The sequence below is a fragment of the Lethenteron reissneri genome, chromosome 14 (genome assembly GCF_015708825.2).
Source record: "Lethenteron reissneri isolate LAM-NWPU_2019-01 chromosome 14, ASM1570882v1, whole genome shotgun sequence".
Classification (NCBI taxonomy): Eukaryota; Metazoa; Chordata; class Hyperoartia; order Petromyzontiformes; family Petromyzontidae; genus Lethenteron; species Lethenteron reissneri.
Window position 1 is genome coordinate 12,446,574 of NC_083792.1, and position 25,276 is coordinate 12,471,849.

Genomic DNA, 25,276 nt, shown 5'->3' on the forward strand with positions numbered 1-25,276 from the left:
TGGGCTCTAAATGGTCTGTTCCGTTCTCTATGATCTAAAGGTTAAGTGTGAGAAGAGGCAATTTGGTTAGTAATTGTGCAAAATCAGAAGAAATTTATTAATAATTAAAGCATCGTTTCACAATTGAAGTAATTCATTAGTTTCTAACCATTGAGTAAACAGGCCTGCTCATTTTTTATTTACCCAAAATCTGTGCTCACTTTTTTGATTACGTCCACAATGTATTCTATCTGGCCCAGGAGCTTTCACATGTCTCACACTGGGCTGATGGACAATTCTCGTGGTGGTGGTGGTGGTGGGATGGCAGCCACAAGAGAGAACCTGAGATGTTGACCTCCCTGAAAATTGAGCAGTCAGATGAGCTTATGTTCAACAGCGGGATAGATTATTATGGTACTGCAGGACCATGAGGGATGGCCAGAACGTTGAGAGGTATTCTTCAAGCAGTGGATAAAGCATGGTTGTTGAATATTTGACCTTTAAAGTTGCTGTTTATGAGAACAGATTATTGTGCAAACATGATGATTATTCAACACAAAAAATGCAAATAATTGGACATTGACCACGGTAATTATTGAAATATTGTGAATTTGTACTGTTAATGTATTGACTTAAAGCTTTCGTGACTGTCACATTCTTTGGGTCTTTCGGTAAAGTCACGTAGATAGGTTCAAATTGTAGTGCCGTTAAGTGTGTCACTACGGTGTTAGCGCCAGGCACTGTCACCAGAGTGCTCCTGTGCCGTCTGGAACGTCTCTCTGGGGCCAGAGTGAGTACGGCATGCAAACGGGCCCTCGGGGGCATAGTCCTGTTGACGGCCTGAGAGAAGGCAAGTCAGGACATCCCTCGTTTCTTAACGAGCTGGATGTCTCACTCGCATAGCCACCGTTTCGGTGGTTCGCCTACATTGACATGCTAATCTTACATTAACAGATTGACATGCGAATCTCTCAATACAATGGCCACCTCCACAGCTGCGTCGTCGTGGTGGTATATCAGCTCTCCGATCTTACATTTACATGCAAATTCCATCTCGAGCCCCACCCGCTTACCCTTGGGCTAAAACCATCTCAAACCTATATAACATCCTGCTTCAGCAGCTCTCCCGCTATATTTTTTTTCACCTGATGACGATTTCTTGTGTTGCGATCGAAACGTGGTGATATTTTTATTATTTTTCTATCTCCGTGGCTTTACCGAAAGACCCAAAGAATAAGACAGGACATGGTAGTCTGGGTGAAGCCGAGAGGGCACGTGACCAGGACAGGGTAATGATGGGTGCCCGAGGTGGGCTTGAGGGACACGTGATGCTCGGTCGAGATCCTTCGGGAAAGGTCTCGAAGGGGCGTGGCCAACGGCTGGGCGAGGCCACGCCCAGGAGCATCAAGGGGCGGTCCCGGGAGCGTTCTTGGCTGTGCACTGGAATCAACCCTCGGCGCTACGTCTCTCCGATCTACGGTCTCTGCTCGGCATCGTGGGTCAGTCAGGAGGTTACTGACTGACCCGCTTAGTGTAGTGACCTTGTAGCGTGTGTACGTTTATGTAGGTAGCCCCGTTGGGCTGTGTAATAAACGTGTTGCCTCCAAGTCAAGTGTGTGCCTCCTTGTTCAACACGACAAAATTAAACGTCGTAGTTTTTGTCTATATTATTTTTTATTAATTTGAACCTATCTACGTGACTTTACAGAAAGACCCAAAGAATATGTAAATGTATTGTTAGTGGTTGTATAGAAATGAAAAGATTACATTGCAGGATGTTCTGCGTTGTAATGGAGCTGAGCACAGGGATGTGGGAGCTTTGAACATTGTGCATGTTACAAATCACAATCAAGGGGTCTCTAGTGATAATTGTTTTGTCTTATTTTCACCATATTCTCATTTTATTCCGTTGCTCTCATCGAGCTTTGATCACTACATTTGCATAAACTTTAGCAGCACATCGCATGAATATAATGTGCATACATTGTAAGTATGTATTTTTGCACATACAATTTGATGCGCAAGTGTATGAAACTATAATTTGAATTTAATTGCTACAACGTTTAATTTGGGGTGTAACAAAGAATGGGCTCATCAATTAATAGATAGTCTATTATGCTCATGATATATGCATCAAGGTTTACATTAATTTTATTCATATATGTCGTATGTTAGGGAACAAATAAGAAAAACTATTAATTAATTTTGGTTTTCAATTGATCTAAACACTGAGTGACATCGCTAATCTTGTTGTCTTCTTCTGCGTTCCTATTCGTAAAAGTGTTATGGGCTGCTGGGTGGCAACACTTGTTTTTACCACACAGATATGAAACATTCGTACATTATCTAAACGATCCGGTAAACACAAAAACACGAAAAACATCCAAAATGTCCTTAAATATCAGAACATCTTAAATTCGTTGCTATTTTATATTATGGACTCGTTTAATCCCTCGAGCTACAAGAGGCTACCACATTAACCACATCGGTTTGTGTTCGATTCTATTTTCATGGTGACCCTGAATCACAACAATTAATTGCATAATGAGAGGTTCGAATCGTTATACCCCTTCTAATTAACATACAGTACATCCACAACACAAGTTTAATTCCCAGCGGCAGTGGGCATTCGTAGCGAGTCATATCTGATCTGGTCCTGGGGCATCCTCCTCACCTTTACCAACTCGCACTGACCATCGTGGTGAAGTATGTTCAAGCAACTTATGTTAACCACCCAGTTTTTATTTAACTGGGTGAGAACTCATGAGATCAGGATGGTGTCATCTGCGAGTGAATGGCTCACGAAAATAAATTGTCACGCACAACGAGTCTGTGCAAAATGTCAGCTCGATTGGATCACGGGAAGTGGGTTAAAAACGACCGAAAGATTTGCACGGTCGTAAGCGCGCAAGCAAGCAATTGAACTTAATATAAAGGATTTAAAAACACGTGGGTAACAAAATTACAAAAGCAAGACAATGAAAATGAAGAACATCAATGAAGCAAATATAAATCAGCAACAACAACTGTGTCGCGTGGGAAACGGAACATATGACGCAATCACAAATCAATGTTAAAGAGTAAACTTTCAGCCGCGTAAGTCAGCTCTGCGCAGATTATTGTTGGACTGATCAGAGCACAATGACAATTAAGTTACCAGTGGCTTTGACAATGGGCCTGTGAACGATGTGAACAACACAGGTATAAGCATGATGTTCTATATACGTGTGTCTAAATGTGTCACTGCATGCAGGATACCATGTGGTGGGTTGTCGCCTTCTTGCTCCTGGTCCCACACCCCCAGGGCACACTCTCCACTCCCGTAAGTGCTCCACTGTCTCCCTGCGGGGGTAATCATCGGCAAACATTTGACAAGGAAAGTGAATGGGTTTGTGCTTAGACAGTGTATATAGACTTGCAAGCTAAATCTGTCCTTCAATCTGCTCAAACACTGCACCTGCCAGATACCCGCTTATCAGGACTAAAGCTAATACATAAAGCCACGTGCGGATTTAGCCAGGCTATGTGATACGCACAGATTTTCAAACGGCTGTATGTCTTGAATTAAAATGCTTAAAGATGTTTTTTTTCTATTCCCATAAACGCAATCATTTTCACACAACGGAACCTACTCGCAGTTGACTGTAGATTATTCATCAAGAGGGGTAGTAGATGTGTGGTTGAGATATCCCCTCAAGCATCAGCTCATCTTTTCATGGCAGACATTCCAGTGAGAGAGGATTTCAGTTGGGCCCATTTGCTAAAGTTTTGCTTTAGGCGTGTAACAATAGCGGAGTGCTTAGCTACTGCGCATCGCCTGGAATCGAAATGAATTGTGAGCTACTAATAGGGTTTTTCCCCTTTTTTCTGGCAACAAAACTGACACCTTTTGCAAGGAATCATGCTTACATTAACCACAATACTTGCAGTCAAATGCAAACAAAAACAATACTCTGATAATTTATGCATTGTCTTTGAAACTGATTGGTCCACTCTAAAGAAAGCTGTCTCTGGTGTGGACCAATCAGTTTCAAAGACAATGCATAAATTATCAGAGTATTGTTTTTTGTTTGCATTTGGCTGCAAGTATTGTGGTTAATATAAGCATGATTCCTTGCAAAAGGTGTCAGTTTTTGTTGCCAGAAAAAAGGAGAAAACCCCTATTAGTATATTTTGGTACTGGCAAAGGAGGCCCCATGATGAATTGTGAGCTGTGGAAGAAGTCAATTACGGAGTAATGTTGAGAACCCGTTCCCACGTGGCCTCTGCTTGTGACCAGTGGTGAAAGTGGGGAGATATTCGGCAGTATGCATATTGGTAAGAACAAAGAGAACAGATGACACACCGGCAAAATAAATATATCAATTGTATATTAACTACAGTAAAAATACATTGATGTATATCATACATATTCAATAACTAGAATATATTGTGTAGTGTATAATATGTGCATTAAATGCAATAGAATACCATTATATAGTATTTTTTGTATTCATACCGGCCCCTAAAGATAGACTTAAATTAAACATAAAAAATATGAATAGCTTCGCTATGTTCATACAAATGTGTGTGTTTGTATATGCACAGTTGTAGCAGAGTAAAGTGCTATCTGAACTGCTCCCGAGTCTACTCCATCATTAACCCGCGCCGATCAGCGTGGTGAAGGATGGTGAAACGGTTCCCATGTGCGAGACATTGCGTGAGGAGGTATTCGTAAGACAGTGCATTCACAAAGTGTTGAATGACAACTGTTGTAATTGTAATAAAAAAAATTGGCTTATCAAATAAATAGAATAAAGTACGGAAACAGGATTCCTGTTTTGGTTCTCTGTTTTGCTGTATTGACTGCCCTTGGCACTGTGTGATTGTATTCTTTTTAAAAGCCCACACTACAAAGTCCTACAAATGAAGGAACATTGCTTCAGTCGATCCAGCAAAATGAGTGCATTATATTTCACAATGGCATGCAGTACGGTAATGTGCATTTACAAACAACCCACCAAGAGTGGTTTATTTGGCTCTGTGTTCGGAAGAATGCAGCCAAATAGCTGTGGCATTCCATTTTCTGTCTATGAATTTACGAGCTTCACGCTCATAAATAGCTTTGTCAAGTCTGGGCCGGTTCGCCTTGCTAATTCCACTTGTGTTTTATTTGTTTCTGATGGACAATGAATATTGACGAAATGCCGAGTTTAACACGAGCAGCAACTATTTTATGCGCTAGCGGTCCATGTCCACTTCGATAAGCGATTGGCTTCTGATGATCACACAACACTAAAAACTATTGCATGTCGATCATAGCTTAGTCCACCAAATTATTGTACTTTTCTGCCATCACATCATGCAATAATGCAATGGAGAATTTATTTCAAGAAAAAAATTCAAGCACAAAGGACTGTATTAATATAAAATTACTAAATTTATTGGAACTATAATACCGTACTGTAGGATTATGACATCACAGAAATATGAGATCTGGTAGTGGCTTGGGGAAGGCTTTCATCCAGCAGTGGATTGACTATAGCTGCTGATGATGATGTTGACAGTGGTTATAAGCAACATTATGCAACTAAAACAGTAAACAGTGAGTTCATTGTTTTGTGTGGGTGGGAACGGTGGTGTAAAACGCGTGCGGATTGCGTTTTCTCACCACTCCCACTTGACGGTGTCACCACGGCCATCACGGATGAGTCACGGCGCCAGGCACCAAGATCCTGACGCTCTGCATTCTCCCCAAGCGAAACTGCGCACAAGAGCACGGCACGATCTTTGCAGCAATTCAATTCAACTCGAGTTTGCGGCAATTTCATTCAACACTATGAACGTGCAATCCCAATATTAACCCCATAATAAACCACAGCCTCTCCCATTACAACACAAATACTTGATTTAATGGGATTAGTATATTGTTTCTAGATTTGAAGCTTTCGTGACTGCAAGGATTCATATTCTTAGGTTTTTTCGGTAAAGTCACATAGGTAAAAAATATAAAAATTAATAAAAGTAAAATAAAAATAAAAATCACGACGTTACAGCACGATAGCTGTATCACTTGATAGATGATAGCTGTATCAAGTGATACAGCTATCGTGCTGTGACTGTTCCACCTGAAGGCGGAAGCTTGTGTTGCCTCCGAAACGTCGTGATTTTTATTTTACTTTCATTAATTTTTATTTTTTTACCTACGTGACTTTACCGAAAAAACCTAAGAATAGTATATTATTGTTTGGCAATACCTGGTGGAGGGGTGCTACGTGATGCATTGCAGAGTTTGCATTGAAATTGCTTTGGTGAGCGAACGTGTGAACACAAAACAGGAGGATTGATCCACAACTCTGGCTGCCGCCTGATGAGGCTGGTTGTAATTACCGGTGAAACGTTGTACTCCAATTGTAAACGTCGTGGGTTGTGCTCTTCATCATACCGATGTGCTGAACTTGTATCGAATTGGCATGTTTTGTTTACGTGACGCACCTTAATAATTGGCTGTGACAGGTTGGTGGCGGGTGTAATGATACATTTATATTTACGCGAACTAACCCAAAAAAAACCTGTATTATGAATTATATTGATCGCGAAAGCCTACGTGTTCAACTGGCGTGCGGGGTGTTTGAGTGCGTGGGTTCGTGGGTCCACGTGTGCACGTGCTTTGTGTGTGTGTGTACGCACACGCGTCCATGCGGGTGTTTGCGTTTGAGGTGTCGAAGCGTCAGGTCGACCAGTGGGGACCTTGGGGAGATTGGGCGGCCTGCAGCCGCAGCTGTGGGGGAGGCATCACCCACCGCGAGAGGCCCTGTCTCTACCTGAGGTGAGCCACGTGCTCATTTGACATTTAAAGGGACACCGTGCACATGTTCTGGACTGAGTCATTGGCACTGGGTGGCTCTGGTGAGCAGGGCTTAAAGCACCTGCAGCCCCTTTACCGGTTTCAAATCCAACACGGCCGCATAGAATACAACTTCTCGAAGACGGACGCAGTGAGATCGCAAGGTCACCACGAACAGAGCGCACGCTACGACTCGTGGATTTGGTGATGCCGCGCAATTTGAGATGTTTAGACGGTGTCCAAAATCGAGAGAGTGCAAGGTCACCGCTGCAGTGCAAGGTCACCGCGCAGCTGGGGATCCCGCACTACCCTTGGGCGCGTCAGGCGACTGTGTGCTCCGATTAACACGGTTGGCTACGTACGGTGCAAAAGAGGTTCAACATACGTACGTGGCCTGCCAGTTGCAACCTTGTTACGCTCTCCATTTTTTGGAAATGAATTGACTAAATACATTTAAAAGATTTATATTTTTTTTAACTATAATTTGTAAGACATTATATCGCCATCCTTCCAAGGAATGCTTTCACCAATTGCCGGATCTTATTATGGATTTAAACACGAGATCACAGTTGCGGCACCTCAGTACTCTGTTTCCTGAGCCACCCAGCCACCTTAATTTGCTGTGGACTATCAACACATTTGCTAATGCCATTTCTGGAGTTAAATAAAATAAATCAAAGCAAATGATGAGCATTAATGCTGTTGTAATATTTAGCATTACATCTGAGCCACTGTCATCAGTCGTTGACTGTTATTGTTCTGTGGAGGTCCTGGTTCCTGCTTTAGGAACGTTGAGTTTCCACAACTGGATCAGTACCGGCAATGGAGATGGGCAACACTCAGTGTTTGGTGAACTTGTAGACACTCGAGATTATCTGTGACCAGAACCACTGTTTTCCCGCACCCCCGATTAGCATCGTTGACTACGTAGGGTGCAAAAGAAGTTCAATATACACACACACGCGTTATTGTGATGGTTATTGATGCTGACAATGATAATTTGGGTCATTGATTATATTTTCCATTTCATAAATAATTCTTAATGGCACAGATGTGGAGGGGAACCAGGTGGCATTCCTTCTCATAGCCCACAGTCACAGCAGCAGACTCCCTTTTTACAGCGAATGCCATGATTTGCAGTGAGGCTTAAGGACGTCACATTTCACCAATGCATTCTTTTTTCACTGGACGCCAATGTCTGTAACATTTGTCTCTAAATGCCTTTGTAGGTCACTGGACTGATGCCATCAAATGCTGATTACATGAGAGGACCTTTTCAAACAAAGGGACACACAAGGCGTTTTGTTTCTGCGCCGCGTTCCCTTGGGCTGGAAAACGTGCACCACAGATGTAGCGTGTCAGTGGTGTGATGCGTGCGCATCGTCCTCCGGAGCCGCCGAGCCAATCTTTTTTAAATCTGCGATGTGCCGTATTCGACCGGACAGCTTTGCACAAACAACTGTTGGTAGCATCAAGCAGCCGATCAGTCACTTTAACTTTTATCAGGGCAATGTAATGAGCTGGAGAGACTATAAGAAACCTGACCCCATGGTGGGGCAAAGGTCAAATGCCTAAATAAATATTTACCCAGTGTAAGATAAATAAAATAACTTTAGAAATGAATTAAATGGTCGATGGAGAGCAATTATTAATGCTGAGAAATTATTTCCAAAATAAAAATGGCTAAAAAATTCGTGAGAAACAGAACTGATTAATCTTGTGTCAGTCCACTTCATCTATGCTCCCTGTCTTTACTAACCTCCATTGACGAGCGCGGTGAAGATTGGGGAGGCACTCATCCAGCAGTAGATTGGAAAAGGGGTGTTGTGCATTGAGTATATGATTCATGCATCCTTAAACATTTTGCTTATGTTTTTTTTTATCAGCTCAAATTAATCCCGGATCAGCCACATGCAATGCATATAAAAGTGTTGCTTTGACTTGCAAATGCGCAATCTGGGGCAGGGAGAATTCGTGTTTGTGCCCGCCAGCACTGCACCTGCCAGGGGCTAAGGGCCTTGTTACCAGAATGTGTTTCTCTGCAGAAATAACCTCCAGTGTGAATATGTAAGCACCACTCACCTACGTTCACTGCCAGACCCTTACAACAATTTCCGACTCAACAAAAGCCCAGTTTTTAAACACTCAAACATGAATCATCGTCTTGCCTAAGTATAAAACGTGATTTAAAAATATGTATACATATACAAATACAAAAATGCAAATATCAAATACAATCTATTGAATGTAAAAGGGCATTGCCTCCAACTCAGACTTTGGAAATGAATGGATTTGTGACTGATACCATATGGAACGTGAATTGCATTTTTTTATTATGATGAGTAAACAAACAAAAGGTTGAGTGAGAAATTGTCCTGTGGGTTTGTAGGGACAAGCCAGAAATGACTGCTCACTTTGTCGCTCCTGCCAGCGTCCCACTTAAAGTATAATTAAACTCCTGCTGCAGCACCACCATCCTCTGCCTTTTATTTTTCCAACATAATATTCTGACGGCTCTGCTAAGTGCATGGGCGTACACGGTGGAGCTCGGTGGCAAAGGACACCAAGGCAATGGTCAGCTTTGGAACCGTTTGCAAGGAAATGGCAACGGGGCTTTGGACATCGAAACCTGCAGGCACATACCACACAAGGGAAATTCTGGTCAGCTGTTGTTTGTGCAATTTTGTGTTTGTTTGTGTTAGAAGGACGCCAAAAAAGCAAGAAAGATGTAATTGAATGCTTTTGTAATGACCTTTTGCTTGGCTCACTGAGGTGTAAATCATCGTGAAATGCTGTAGCCTGAAATGCACAGCGGTGGAACCTGGAGCCGTAATTCACGGTGGAATCTTGCAGGCTACCAAACACCTTCGTTTGTGGTCACGCGGGCTGTTAAAGTTGATGAAATGTCCGGTCAATATAAAATATATATTATCTTTTAACTTCAGATCGTATTTGAAGAGTGCTATTCGAGTGTTGAGGCCTTACTTCAGATTAGACCAGCTCTTGAGCTGTTAATTTAACGCCAAACTTTATAGAATGTTTCTTTAATCTAATTACGTATTATTTGAAGCAGAAATCTTAAGACGTAAAGCATAACTCATAACCAGACGACATTGATCGATTATCCTTGCTGCGATGTAGATTTATGAGACACGAGCAGCCCACAAAAATGGAAGCTGTCAATGTTTGACAGTCTCACGGCGCCTCTCTGTTTGTGTGTGAATCTCACAACACTCCCCCGACTCTCTCCCACGCTGCCCTTGTTCTCATCCCCACCTCAACTCCCTCCAAACCTTCCCCCCACGCCCGCACACCCCCTGATCTCGCTTCCCTCAGGGATGACGGGCAGCCCGAATGCTTCGGATCGACAAGAATGTACAGGACCTGCAACGTGCAGGTGAGGTTTATTTATTGCAACGACAAGGGGAGTGTGACACGTGACCTGCTCGCATTCCATCAATGGACATAACGTTACGTTTAAATAATTGTTTTTGTTACCCTTTTATCTGGCAAAAAAAGTGACACCTTTTTTTACAAGGAGTCATGTTTGCATAGACCACAATACCTGCAGTCATAATGCAAACAAAAAACATAACTCTGATAATGTATGCACTGTCCTTGAAGTTGATTGGTCCACACCCGAGACAGCTTTCCTTAGAGCCTAGTCTCACATGGTATTGGACCAGATGACGCCAAAAGGCGCACAACTCAAAGACAATGCACCATCAGAGTATGAGAGCTCGGGGTAAGCATTTGCACCAATGGAACCTCATTTGCCAGTAAAAAATATGATAATTGTTTTTTTTACCCTTCTATCTGGCAACAAAACTGACACCTTTTTTTACAAGGAGTCATGTTTGCATTGACCACAATACCTGCACAGTCATAATGCAAACAAAAACATAACTCTGATAATGTATGCACTGTCCTTGAAGTTGATTGGTCCACACCCGAGACAGCTTTCCTTAGAGCCTAGTCTCACATGGTATTGGACCAGATGACGCCAAAAGGCGCACCACCAGAGTTATGTTTTTTGTTTGCATTATGACTGCAGGTATTGTGGTCTATGCAAACATGACTCCTTGTAAAAAAAGGTGCCAGTTTTGTTGCCAGATAAAAGGGTAAAAAACCAATTATCATATTTTATACTGTTAAATGAGGTTCCAATGGTGTTACGTTTAAACTTTCCTTTAAACGTTTGCTATTACGTTTTTGTTTAAACCCAACTATAGCTGCAAAGATAGTGCTTGCAGATTCGTAACAAGTAACACGTGATCATAACATTTTGGGAAATTCCACTGGACAACCACGACTGACTTCCCACGAAGTTGTACTCATTTTATCGACCCCAGAGGGAAAGAAGAGCAGAGTCGACGCCTGATCTGGATTTGAACTCGAAACCTTATTATTTTCAGATGTGCGGTCTACCATTATGCAACCTGGCAAGGATCAGATACAATAAATAAGCTAATCATAATCATTTACAGACCTTTGTTAAATTTCGATTTAAAGCTTTCGTGACTGCAGGGATTCATCTTCTTGGTTCTTTCGGTAAAGTCACGTAGAATGGAAATAATAAAATAATAAAATAATAGAATAAAACATATTTTATTATGTTTTATTTTTATTATTTTATTATTTCCATTCTACGTCACTTTACCGAAAAAACTAAGAAGACCTTTGTTAATCCGCTCCTGGATAAAGGGCCCTCGACGCCATGCTGGTCACTGGAGTTGTTTGACCGTACTTCACCATGTTGGCCAGTTTTGTGCTGTGTACCGGTTCAGATATCATTCGTCGACCCTGACATTTGTTGTAGCCGGGAATCGAAACTCAGGTCATCGGGACTCATAGCCACAGTGCAAAAACCACTGTGCCATTGGTCCATCCTCTGCCGAGCTACAGATTCAGATTGTAATAAAGAATGCAACAATATGAGCACAACGCTTCGTTTAAGGTGGTAACGTGACGTTGAATGTTGAACAAAAGAAATATTGTTAGAAGCTTAGTATTACACAGTGTGTTCTTACCACATGCGAATTATACTCGCGAAACACATATTTTGTGGCTTGGCATTCGTACGTAATTTCCATTGCCACTCACATATTTATCTGTGCAGCAACCGAGTTAAGGTGGTCACATTTACGTGCTGCAGTGAATTCCAATGTCAATGGAGAATTTGATAATTACTGAAACATACCGAAAGCATCTGGTTCAGTTTGTCGACTGCCCAATCTGTTTTACCTGAGGCTATAACTGAAATACAGTGCGCGTGCAGTTGTACGCTGCGTGCACTCTCCCTTTCGAAGAGTTACTCAAGTTTGACCTATGCTTATCGACAGAGTTTCTGTCGGATTAAAATATCGCGTGGATTAAATAGAAAGCAGCTCATCGTCTCACACGTCAAGCCCAAGCATTCGGTGTGTTTCCATGCAGGCATTAGCGCCTCCAAAGGAAAAGTTTGTATCGTATGTATAGAGCACAGGATGATTTTGAACAAAAATATCGCAGCAGCTAAATCTTTGCAGCGGGAATGGTGCAGTGCAGTGGCTGCCAACAAAAAATATATAGTGCCAATTAATAGTTATAGGAAATCCTAGCCATGGAATGTGCGGATTGATCACGTAGCAATAATAATGCAAATTATTGACCCAGTCTCAAGACTATTTTTCAGGAGGGTGCTGCTTTGGGATGTTTGGGCAATTACATTGTGAGAGACAAACTATGTAAACGAAACTATTTTTATTTTGCCAGGTAAGGTGCACTGAGCAACACAACTCTTTTTCAGAAGCCACGTGGCCACAAATGATAGCTCAATGAAGTGGCTTATCACGTGGAAATTTATATCAGCCAAATACTCTAAACGCATGTTTCTAAATGTGGAGAGGTAAACCAGATGACCACGGGGACAACACGCAAACTCCAAATATACAGCAAGCGTCAGGGTGGGAATCGAACCCACGACCTCCTGTGTACCAGGCGAGGTAGTTAACATCTTGTCACCGTGCCCACCCGAGAAAGCAGGGAAATCTCACGCCCATGAGGAGTAACACTCAACACTGCCATCTGCTGACTTCCTCGCAACCCCATGTCTACAACAACCACAAGCCCCGGTTCCCACCCACCAAAGTACTACTCACCAGGCTCAAAACCTGTTCAACTTCCGAGATCCAAAGAAGTCGGGCACATTCGGGGGGTGATTTGGCCGCGTGTCAATCAACCGCAGATGCAGCGCACCCGCGTGCATTTATTAAACACTCACGGTGGGTAATTTACGCAGCGGCGTACGTGTGGCGTGCGTGAACCTCTCGTGTCGACGATCGATCCCGCAAGGGGAGAGCACGAGACGAGGAAGCATGCATCTTTCAGTTTCTCATCACACTCGCCCAGTTGTTGAAAATGAGAATTTAAGCACATCCCCGACCTGCCGTGCGACTGCTGAAGTGCCGTTGAATAATGAATGCGGGTGTAAGGAGAACAATAGAACATCACAGGGACAGCCAGGAACAACGAACTATGATCCAGCCTGTGCCGTCCAGAGGATCTGTTGAAAAGGCCCACTCATTGTGCCTCTTCTCTCTGAAGTGTCCCTCCGTGTTCCCTGCACGTGCACCTGCCCCTCTCATTACCATATTATCCCCCCCCCCCCCACATACAATGTTTTCACGTTACATGTTGTGCTTTGGCCCATTGTGCACGAATACGCTTCCTTTAAACCAGAATAAAATTTGAATTTTTATGACACGTAGATGCAATTGCATTTCAAAACAATGAACAAAACGGGGTGATGTTTGTATCACTGGGGAAAAGGCACGTAGTTATCAGCTGCTTATGTTTCTGTTTTAAGAGAAGAGAGGGTGGTTGCACTGCTTTGCAAGAAGTCCGAATGGACGCCTTCGTCACATTACTCGATGCCGACAGCAAAATCTGGATGCAATTGGGGGGGGGGGGAATACAATTCAGAAGTCATAACCAGAGGGAGAGAGAAGGGTCTTGAGGCTAGACTTGAAGAGGAGCAGGAAGTGGACAGCGCAGATGACTTTGGGGAGGAAGTTCCAGACAGCAGAGGAGTGACCTCCAAACAAGCGGTGCTTGATGGCGAGAGGGGAAGGGGAATGGGATGGTGTTCATGATGCCACGTTGGGTGGTGAAAGAGCGGCCGTGAACGTCTCTCTGTGTCCCGCAGGCATGCCCCGAGGGCTCCCGTCCGTTCCGCAACGTGCAGTGCTCCGAGTTTGACGAGGTTCCATTCGAAGGGCGAACGTACAAGTGGGTGCCCTACCACGGAGGTTGGTCTCCCACTTACCCACACCCGCGCACACAAACGCTACGTACACAGCAAGAGAGGCAGATGAATGTAGTTCAGCCCCCCCCCCAACCCCCTGCAAGCGATTCGATTATCACGATTATATTCTTAGTTCTTTCGGTAAAGTCACGTAGAAGGGAAATCCACACCTGATGATGATTGCTTGTGTTGCAGTCGAAACGTCGTGAGAATTTTTATTGTTTTATATTTATAATATTTTATTATTTCCCTTCTACATGACTTTACCGAAAGAACCAAGAATATGAATCCCTGCAGTCACGAAAGCTTTAAATATAAATTTATCACGATTATGTTTCGTTTAAAAATATAATTTTATACACATGTGGTGTTGTTGCTCTGCAGACCGGAAGGTCGATGATCGGTCGTCGCGTTGATAGCATTCGTGGTAATTTCTCACTTTGCGGAATGGGCCGCGTGAAGGCTGCTGCCATCTGCCACTCCACGTTGGCATTGCCCCTTCTACCACACGACGAGCCATTACCACCCGAAATATTGCTTGGCCGTATGCGTGTGATATATATGGTAAATGTATCAGCTATAAGTGGCTGCAGGTGTCGCATAGAACCATGGCATGCAACATTAAAAAAAAGTTACAGCCTTGTGTCAATGTTACACAGGATGATGACCTGTTGCTGCATTAGTCATAGGGATTGATGTTAGCTGTGACCTGGAATTGAACTCTGGTAACCAGATTCATAGCACATTAATGATAATTTCTGTGCCGTTGAGCCAATCCATGTCTGACACGGCGTGGGGAGGACATCATCAAGTTGTAGATTGGCAAAGGACTGTAAATGATTAGTATAGTACACAAGTAGACGTAAATAGAGGTGCATAAGTTCTATAAGATATTACATACGATACATGGAAAATGTAAACTACTTTAGCATTGCCCTTTCAAACAAAACCCCAAGTATGCTAATTAATTCATGCAATCACAAGAGTGGCACGGGTTGCCGAACGCCAACATATTTGTGTTTAAATAGCACAAGGAGCTAAAGATCAACCCAAATCGAGGAACATTGGCACTCCAATCAAACAATTCTGAATTGAGCGCTATTCAGCTGTTGGCAATGCCTTGTTCAATCGACTGTTCTCGAACAAACGTGGCTCATTGTTACATAATGCAAAAGCCCCAGCTCTTCCACCACCACTTGTGCCAATCATTAGATTTGTATAAAAACTATGAGCTTAGGTCATTTCCACATGCTCACAGAACTATATTATTATTAGTGATAAGTGTTTTTCTATCGCTGAACCTATCGACTGGACATCTGTAAAAACGAGCATTATAGCTCATCGGATTCCTCCAGTATAAATACTGATTCTGACCTCAAGTAATTGGCTCAGGCCCACGTGTCCACAGCATAGAGGCACCGAGATGGAAAAATACAAACACCTGCCTGACACCTCTTCTGAGCCATTCCTATTGATATCTGCCAATCTGATGAGTGGCCCACTGCCCACTACACCTACAGCAGACAGTACACACCATTGAGGATGTACATGAATGTGTAGTCCCAAACATTCTGCATCCAGACCATGACATTCAAATTGTTTGTGTATTTTATATTCTATTCCAATTCAGCACTCTGCATCATGTCATGAGATGAAGTGCCCATTTGGAACTCTCGTAGAGCAGAGAAAGCCCCATGTGTCACACAACAGCCCGCAGATGCAGATATCATAAAACTAATTTTGAGATTCGTTCATGTTTTTTTTATCCGCACTCAGAAGTAATGCACTTCCTTCTATATCCTGCAACAGAAAATGCTCATCACATCACAGTAAAACTGATGTTTTATTGTAACAGATTTAGAATTTTGCTAAATAAAGTGAAAAACCAACCTGAATGTTATTACTTCATTTGTAGTCATCGGTGATTGAGGCTGCGACGAACGACTCCCCACACTTAATATCCTGGACTCAAACCCTGAATCTCAGCGGCGCTGTGACTCCCTGAGCCACCTGGCCAGCTCCATATAAGAACTTTTAACGAAAAACAAACCAGCGAGCCCAGGTGATCGATGGCTCAATACCACTCACGTCCATTTGTGTCCGTTCCTCCCGCAGGGACCAACCGCTGTGAGCTGAACTGCATGCCCAAGGGGGAGAATTTCTACTTCCGTCACGCATCGGCGGTGATCGACGGCACGCCGTGCGAGCTGGGAAAGTCAGACAAGTGCGTCGAGGGCATCTGCATGGTGAGAGCAAAGCCAGGCCTGAGCCACACACCTCGTGTTGCACTCCCAAAGCCAGGCCCGAGCCACTCACCTCGTGTTGCACTCCCAAAGCCCGATTCACTCGTTGCAGGGAAGGCAGGGTTCTGTTGGCGTTTGACAAGATAGTGCGAAAATTATGAGATAAATCGAAAATGCGGTGATTTGACTGTATTAGCGTTAGAGAGGAATACAGTGGAAGAGATGACGGGTTGAATTCAAAGAGCTCGGAGGCCACTTCTGAATAAGAACGCCTAAGGAAAGGAAGGAAAGGAAGGAAAGGAAGGAATGGTAGAACAGGGAGGGCGGGGTGGCTTTTGCCAGTAGTGGAATGGGGTACAGGCTGATCACGAAACAAACACAACAGCATCAAGACCTCGGTGCGCCACACAGCAAGAACGCGACAGCTAATTCAGGCAGCAAGTCAGGAAACTGAACGCTGCAGCTTCAAATATGAATTCAGAAACCGTCGCGAACTAAATACCGCATGAATATTTTAAAATGCCAAACGTCCAAAGTACCTCAGTTCCTTTCCCACATCCCATTTCCCACTCATCTAAAAATCTCAGTCATGTTTTAAGTGCGCGAGATGCAAGGTGCATTTGCCATGAAGTTGCAGCCATAATGATATTATCATAATAATGAACTCAGTTTTATAAAGCGCTTTTCAAATAATGATTAGCTCAGTCTAGACACAGCAAGACGTTGCCTGATGCCCTTGACTGCAGGGTGCGCTATCAGTTTCATCTTTCGTTTTTGTGAGATAAATAATATATTTTAAGAATACCGGTTCCACTATATTGTATTCTTTTTGTTTACCTAATGTCACGTTGTGTGACCTTGAAGTTGATGATAACCGTGCATTACTGTAGACCCACAATGCATTAAGGGTTGCCTCAGGGGTGGGGGTGGAGGGGAGGGGGCATGGAGGCGGAGGGGGGGTTTGATCATTTGAGTTGTCCGCGAATTGTTTGCTGCACACACGCAGGGCTGGAACGGTGGTAACGCATCGTGGGGCTGGCGGCTGTAAAAATAACCCAACGAAGCTCGTGGTAAAGCGCGCTCTGCCCCGTGCTGCCCACAGCGGAGATCTCGTGTGCGCAGGTTCCTAAAGCGTCAGGGCCTGGGTAGACAACGGAACCAAAACGAACGTGAAACCACCGGGCACTGCCGCTTCAATCAGCCGCTCCCGCTTGGCTCGTTTCATATACAAACATTTGTCAAAACTCCGATCTCTCTTCAGCATTTGGGTCTTGCCGATAAACCAAACCGATTGGCATATTTGCCGATGACGTGACAACTTGATTTGATTGGCTCCATCGGGTGGTTTGCAGGGTTATAGAGTAAAACAAATGACATCACACATTCCACGGCTATATAACCACAAAGAAGCGAATAACAAATCCTTCTGCGTGTGCAGCGAGTCGGCTGCGACGGGGAGCTGGAGTCGGACCGTGCAGAGGACAAGTGCCGCGTGTGTGGAGGCGACGGCAGGACCTGCTACCCGGTCTCGGGCGTGTTCACAAAGTCCCAGCTGCCTCTTGGTGTGCGCTGGGTCACTCCCCTGCGGCAAGCTGTGCCGGGGAAAACTGTGTCACTTAAAATTCGATTTAAAGCTTTCGTGACTGCATGGATTCATATTCTTGGTTCTTTCGGTAGAGTCACGTAGAAGGGAAATAATAAAATAATAAAAGTAAAACATAAGATAAAATTCTCACGACGTTTCGGCCACAACGCAAGCAGCCGTCCTCAGGTGAAGAACAGGGCTGTCGGAAAGACAGCGTCCTAAGGACGAAACGTCGTGAGAATTTTATCTTATTAGGTTTTAGTTTTATTATTTTATTATTTCCCTTCTACGTGACTTTACCGAAAAAACCAAGAATGTGTCACTTAAAATTTGACTTTTGCATCATCATGCAAATCGCTTGAAGTAACGGGCCCGTTACTGGGCGCGGTTCATTTGCACCGTTTATTAATTATTTTGCATCGGTTTTATTCCTTCCAATATGCATCATAGTGTTCCAAAAATGTTGCTTTTAGGCAATGGCTGCAATCCGCTGGTCCCCTGGCTGGGTGAGAATCAGTGGCGTGCCGATCGAGTGTGCAGGCACCAGTGCAGCTGCACCAGTTCCCATAAGTCAGAAGGGCCCAGGCAACAGGCTACGAAGAGGGGAAGGAGGGGGGGAGGGCAAACAGACAGGAGAGGGGGCCCATCTCATTCCTTAAACCGGGGCCCATGTTACACCACCGATGAGATCGCAGCTCTGACATTACACTGGCAGTGTGTAACCAACTGAACGCTGCACAAATGCCCGATTGATCTTGTCAGTTAGGGTCCGCGTGAAAGTACAAATATGTCCGCTGCGATTGTGTGCTTTCAGGCTACAGCCACGTGGTGCTCGTCCCAGCGGGAGCCACGAGCATCCTCATCAAAGAGATGATTCCGAGCAGGAATTTCCTCGGTGAATTTTCCTCTGGTGCACTGACCGCAACATGAGAATACATCGATCGTGGCAACTGTGTTCATACGGCATTGATTGGCACGGTCGGCTATGTACGGTGCAAAAGAAGTTCAACATACGTATTGATGACATTTGTAGACTCACAAAAACATCATTTTGCGTGTCGTTCGTATTCACTCATGTACATGTACAACCCATTTTGGGTGTTTTATCATACATCACCTGACTGGTTAGTCGAGGTTTGTAAAGGGGAGGGGAGAAAGGCCCAGTGCTGTTTAAAACTTTACTCGGCACTGATGTTGTCCATGGCCTGGAATCGAACTCAGGTGTCTGGTTCGCAGTCCTGCACCAACCTGCACCGCCAAAACCCCATACGTTCACGTAAAGCCATTTCTTTGTCAATCCACTGCTGCATCAGGGACTGCCAACACCACGTGGGCCGTGCATCGTTATTTGATGTTACTTCGCTAAGCTGGTCAGTGCGGGTTGGTGAGGGTGGGGAGCGTAGAAATATGCAATGGAAATTAGCCTTCGTTTCCATCATTAGATTGCGCATGCAAAGTGAACATCAATTGTCGTTCATATAAAAGAACCCGTCATTTTTCTTCTTGGTTCTTTCGGTAAAGTAACGTAGAAGGGAAATAATAAAATAATAAAAATAAAACATAATAAAATAATTCTCACGACGTTTCGGCCACAACGCAAGCAGCCGTCCTCAGGTGGAGAGCAGGTCTGTCCCCGTCATTGCGAATGCCACTCATGGGTCTATGAACCCATTACGTCCCGAGGTGGGTGGTTGTGCCGGTGGTTTTTTTGTTGTTGCCACATGTCCACGTGAGAACCATTGAGCGGGGGCTGCTCAGATAAAGCCTCAGGGCAGACTGAGTGTAACATGAGCATGGCCTTTGCGACGTGAGACGTCTCTCCAGTGTAACTTATTAGCGACAGACAGCTCGAACCTGCTCACCGCTTGCTGCAGACTAAAATAAATTAATACATCTGTAAATTAGTGCCTGGGTTTGATATCTTGTGATTTTCTCTGAGACTAAATGGCATAGCAATACCCTTTGCGGCAGAGCATGTTTGATAGGCTAATTGTTTCAGACACTAAGGAAGGTCCTGTTGGGTGCTGCTAAGAAGTTATTCATAACTAGATGGGGTTGTGCTTTTCTGTAGCCTGGGATATCAGTGATTTAAAAAACATTAGCAATTAGACAGACAAATGCCTCAAATGTCCCGAATGTTTTATAATACTAATGCACACCGACTGCCAAAAGCCGTAGTTGCATGTTTGCTGGGTACGTACTAAAACATCCCAGGATGTGAACAGCACATGCGGACCGACATAAGAAACAACAACAAGAGAGACATCGCTTTGGGCTCAGTGAGCAGTGGCAGAAAACACGGCGCACAACCATCTCAAGCCACCTGTTTACACAAATACAACCCCTCAGCTTTGCACACAAAATACTAATAGACATAAGAGTGTTGTGATTATTAAACAATACATAGTGAAGAAATCATCTAGATTGTAAACTAATTTCTTGAGAACTGCTTTTAGTGTTTCGTTTGTTGTCCTTCCCCCGTGCCTGCGATTAGCACGGTTGGCTACTTACGCTGCGAAAGAGGTTCAACGTACAATAGACACATACAAGGCCTTGATTTGTCACCCTTTGTGGCAGAAGGAATTTCCGAGATTCGAGTTGATTTAATTTAGCCGGGTGACAACTCAGGAAGCCAGAGGACTTAGTCTCATCGGCAAGAGTGACTTGTCACTAAGACGACAAAAACAAACAGAATGAAGTACAGCTATGAATCAAACATAAATGGTTTCAAGGGGGTGAGAGTAGCATCCACGACATTGTCCGTAATCATCTCGAAACCATGACCTTTATTGGCAATTATGAATTAAGTTGTTTTGTAAATTCTGAATTACAGGAGTGTGATAATTATTCAGTTATTGTTGCAGGCGACTGGTTGGCTTAGAATTTGGATGTGGGTGGCTTGTGTGAGCACACTGAGATTGACAATTTATTTTGATTCAAAAGTACAGCTGTAACGTTTTTAATGCTTCATCAAGAACATTTTATTTATTTGCTTATACTGGCTAATATTACATTCTTTCCGTAATTGTGACTTTTAGTGGCGTTTAATTACTTAACGATTTATTGAGTTAATTTTTTTAGTTTCCTACACTGATAAATCTTGCACCATAATTATTTAAACCCTTGCACGACGACGATGATGACGATAACGACGACGACGACGATATCTTCCTCGACCAGCCGCCCGCAAAGTTGATGAGGACGGTGCCGCTGCCGACGACGACGACGTTATTGACGTCGTCGTTATTGTTGTTGTTTTTGAATAACCGAGTGGCTCTGTGTCGGTGCCAGCGGTGCGCACTCTGCGAGGCGAGTACCACCTGAACGGGGACTGGACGGTCGACTACGCGCAGACGTTCACCGCGGCCGGGACGACGGTGGCGTACGACCGCAGCGAGGGCAGCCACCGCTCGGCGCAGAGCGTGCACGCCAGCGGCCCCACCACCGAGCCGCTGCTCGTCGAGGTGCAGAGCACGTGGGTGCTCCAGACCAGAGCCCGACACCAACACAGCCGCCGCTCGCCGCTAAGTGGCGGTGACGACACCATAGCGCGCGTGCCAGGCCGGGTGCACTTTGAGGCCACGTGAAGCATCGAAGGCTCGCTGGCAGGAGGTCGCGGGGCAGACCCAGCTGTCATGGGTTGGCTGACTGAGATGACTGGTAGATGTACCAGCTGTACCCCCCACTGTGCCAACTGTCCAGAGCCCCCACACACATGCCAACACACACCGGGACATCAAAGACAAAAGATCTCCTTCTGTATAGACTGACAAATACGGTCACCGCAATCGCATGCATTCACATGCGATTCTGCGGCCGTCTGGAACGCTCTTACTTCCGATATTAGGAAGCCATTGGAGCAATGCACTTTTAAATCATCGACATTGAAAACGAATTTCTTTAGAACTGCTTTTTGTGTACAGTCTGTTGTCCTTCCCCTGCACCTCCAATGTTCACAGTTGTCTATGTACGGTGCTAAAGAAGTTCAACATACATACAACAGACTTGGTGCAAGTGCTGTTAGCAACCATCTATGAAAGTTGGCACGGTACATGCAGTGGGCGGGTGGGCAGCATCTCGCCCACCGTCTTTGTCTCCCCAGTGCTGATGTTTACACACCGCATCGGCTATTCATTTTAGGCTGAGTCGACCCAGCAGAGGCCCAGTACCGGTTCAGATAATTGTCATTGGTGTTGGCCGTGAGCGTAACGCAGCGCGCTAACCACTGCGCCATCACACACTCGCACAGAGAAGCCTGATCAAAGACACACACAGGTGGACTCGACAGACACGCGCACACACACACAGACCTACAGAGACACAACCTAACCAAAGAGACGCACACAGCTGGACCTGACATGCGCACACACAGCTAGACATCGTGCACACATGCATGCACACATGCACACACTCGCACACAGCAGGACTTCACACACACACAGACACAGCTGCACCTCACACATTTGAGCAAACACACTGCTGGACTTAGCACACGCACATACGCACAGCTGGACGGTATGCACACACTCAGCTGGACCTCACGTACAAAAACACACGTGTACATCGAAGACAAAGACCACGATCCCCTCATATAGCATTGAAGAGACTATTGGGGCAGGTTCTGTTCGCGAGCACCTATCAAGGCTGACACGCCGCACGAGGGGGTGGTGTTACCAGCATTGATGTTTACACACACTGCGCCAGGTACTCATTTAAGGCTGAGTTGACCTAGGGGAGGCCTAGAACCAATTCAGATAACCGGGAATCAAATGACGTGGTAAGGTTCATAGCGCAGCGCGCTAACCACCACAAGGACACAGATCTCCACCACACGCACGCACACACACACAGCAAACTTGTCAACCGAGCTCACGTACAAAAAGCGTGCGTCACATTTCTGAGACGTAACGCCTCTTTCATCACCAACGTGTGCATCGAATGTACCATTTTGCCCACTGATGAAAAATGACAGCGTTACGTGGCATCGACTAGGGAAAGCCCTGTGACCCGTGCCATCCTCTCACAGCTGATCAGCCAGGAGGAGAACAAGGGCATCCACTACGAGTATTTCATGCCCGCGAAACGCAATCGTGCCCAGCTCGGTTACGGATGGAGACACGGGTCGTGGGGCCCCTGCGGCAAGGAATGCAGCGGAGGTGACGCGTCTCACGCACAGCACGGCACTGCCGCACCACCAACTCGAAATCTACTCGCACATATCTACAGTAAAACCTTGGATTGCGAGTAACTTGATCTGCGAGTGTTTTGCAAGACGAGCAAATTTTTAAAATAAATATTAATTTGATAAACGAGCGAGGTCTTGCAATACGAGTAGTGCGTGTATTCGCTTTGTCTGCCGAGCGTCACGTGATCACAACTGATATACGAGTGCAATCCAAGGTTTTACTGTATACACAACACTGCATGAACACACATGCATATATACATACAACACGGAATGTACATACAGCATGGGCAGCCCCACATACGACAGGAATTAAAAAGGGGGACAGCGTTTTTGTCTTTGAACGTCCCCCCACGTGGTTTCTCTGGGGCTGCCAGGATTTCAAACGCGGACGGTGTACTGCTCGTCGGATAATGAGGTCCTGCCAGACGCATACTGCGCGGGGGACATCAGGCCGGCCAGCAACCGCTCCTGCAATACTGACCCCTGCCCTGCTGTCATCCGGTGAGCCACCTTGTACTCCCCAAATAAGTCCATGACACATGACAGGGAGAGGCGGAGGCTGGGCAGTGGGAGAAGTCCTGCATTGTCACAGCTCTGATATGAAACGGAATTTCACAATAACAAAAAACTAAATGTCATCTTTTTCGAAGTGTATTTTTTTTTGCTCAAGCAGGCAAACGGTGGTGGTTGTTCATCTTTAGTTGGTGGTCTGGTCCCAGTGGTGACAATACCACATTCCCATGGCCAGGGCCAGTCTTTTACACAGGACAACCTCTGTTCATTGACTTTACACGAAATGTCATGAAAGGATACATAAGCAGAACTCCATTCTGAGCCTTGTACAATATCAATACCAAATGTTTTAGTCCCAGCGGCAAATTTGGCTTTCCAGACCCGCATTATCCTACGGCATTTCTTTCAGCAAACAAATTCTGGGCCAGTTTGAACATTTTGCGTCTCATCAGCAGTCAGACTAGTTAACAAAATGTAAATGTAGCTGGAGTAATTATATGAACCCCAGCAGGACGATAGACTGAGCCAACCACAACACCAGAGTTGAACCCGCAATAAAATGTACGTCAATGTTTTTGATGTTTTCGTCCGTTGGGGGCTTCATGAATGTAGGCGTCGCCAACTGAACAGAATAATCCCGTGGCATGTACGAGTTTGCAGTTGGGGTGTCCGCCAGAGAAGGCTGCTGCTACTGCTTCTGTACCGAATTCTTCCGAATCGCACCCACCCACTGCCGTGCTGGGTCGTTCATCGTGCTCTCTGCTCTTGTGACAACTGCAATGCGTTTACGACGAATGTTTTTTCTTGCTCGCACACGACTAAAAGGCTCGCATTCAAGTATAGACCTGTGGAGGGGCACAGGCCACACATTGCCCCGTGGATGGACTACAGGTAACAGACACACACACACGGAGGTCACTCCCGATCACGTAAGTACGCATGCTTTAATAATGGTGGTGGAAAATATCTCAAGCAGCTTGGAGGATATGCCGTGTACACGACTTGCCCAGAGCTCGGCAGGTTAAAATGCTGATAAGTCCACGGCATCATATGCACCCTATTTTACCCAGGCACAATTGCTTGTTGGAAAAACGTATCATCCGTGAGTATCTGGATTAGAAAAAAACGCATAATCTTGGCAAGTCATTCAATACACGTACCTCTGCACGTACTTCCCGTGTACTTAGATGCATGACACGGCATGCCCTGTCCATGCAGCTATGTATACGACGTGTAGTTTTAAGAATGCTTACACTCTGTGGATGCTGCCCGCGGTATAATTGTACACACGCTCGACTTGCAATCCAGAGGTCACTGGTTTGATCTCCTGTCAAGGCAGTTGAATCAGTAGAGCATGCTTCTTACATCTCCTGACCCACTTCTGTTCCACCAGAAGTTTAAATGGAAGAGTAGGTCAGAAATACTATCTAAAGGCACTATTCTAGAGCTCCCTCTAGTGGGGCACCTTCTGCCAGCAGTGGTATGAGCAAGGAATTGCAGGACTGAACCTTTAACCATTACACTGCATGAGATTAAACAAATTTCAGACATTTTAAACAAGAAAATGCAAATACACCAATATGAAGAATTTAATTGCATAACAGCTGAAAACGCTGGATAACATTAAACAATCCCCAATTCGTCTCTGCAGTGCACA

The 25,276-nt window shown here is 44.8% G+C and overlaps 1 protein-coding gene across 5 annotated transcripts in view; it reads left to right on the forward strand.

Annotated features, from left to right (window-relative positions):
* Positions 1-25,276, forward strand: part of LOC133342407 (papilin-like) — a 58,726-nt gene that overhangs the window by 2,476 nt on the left and 30,974 nt on the right. For 2 of the 5 annotated variants that reach the window (XM_061551562.1, XM_061551563.1), the window contains exons 2-12: positions 3,233-3,301; positions 6,678-6,787; positions 10,142-10,202; positions 13,992-14,094; positions 16,206-16,336; positions 17,772-17,895; positions 18,733-18,813; positions 21,210-21,382; positions 22,945-23,074; positions 23,481-23,607; positions 24,445-24,510. In XM_061551562.1, coding sequence (XP_061407546.1) covers positions 3,239-3,301; positions 6,678-6,787; positions 10,142-10,202; positions 13,992-14,094; positions 16,206-16,336; positions 17,772-17,895; positions 18,733-18,813; positions 21,210-21,382; positions 22,945-23,074; positions 23,481-23,607; positions 24,445-24,510 — 1,169 coding nt within the window. In that variant the 5' untranslated portion in view covers positions 3,233-3,238. Of the gene's footprint in view, positions 1-1,406; positions 1,479-3,232; positions 3,302-6,677; positions 6,788-10,141; positions 10,203-13,991; positions 14,095-16,205; positions 16,337-17,771; positions 17,896-18,732; positions 18,814-21,209; positions 21,383-22,944; positions 23,075-23,480; positions 23,608-24,444; positions 24,511-25,276 lie in introns of those variants that run through there. The other 3 variants (XM_061551564.1, XM_061551565.1, XM_061551561.1) reach the window with 3 other exon arrangements.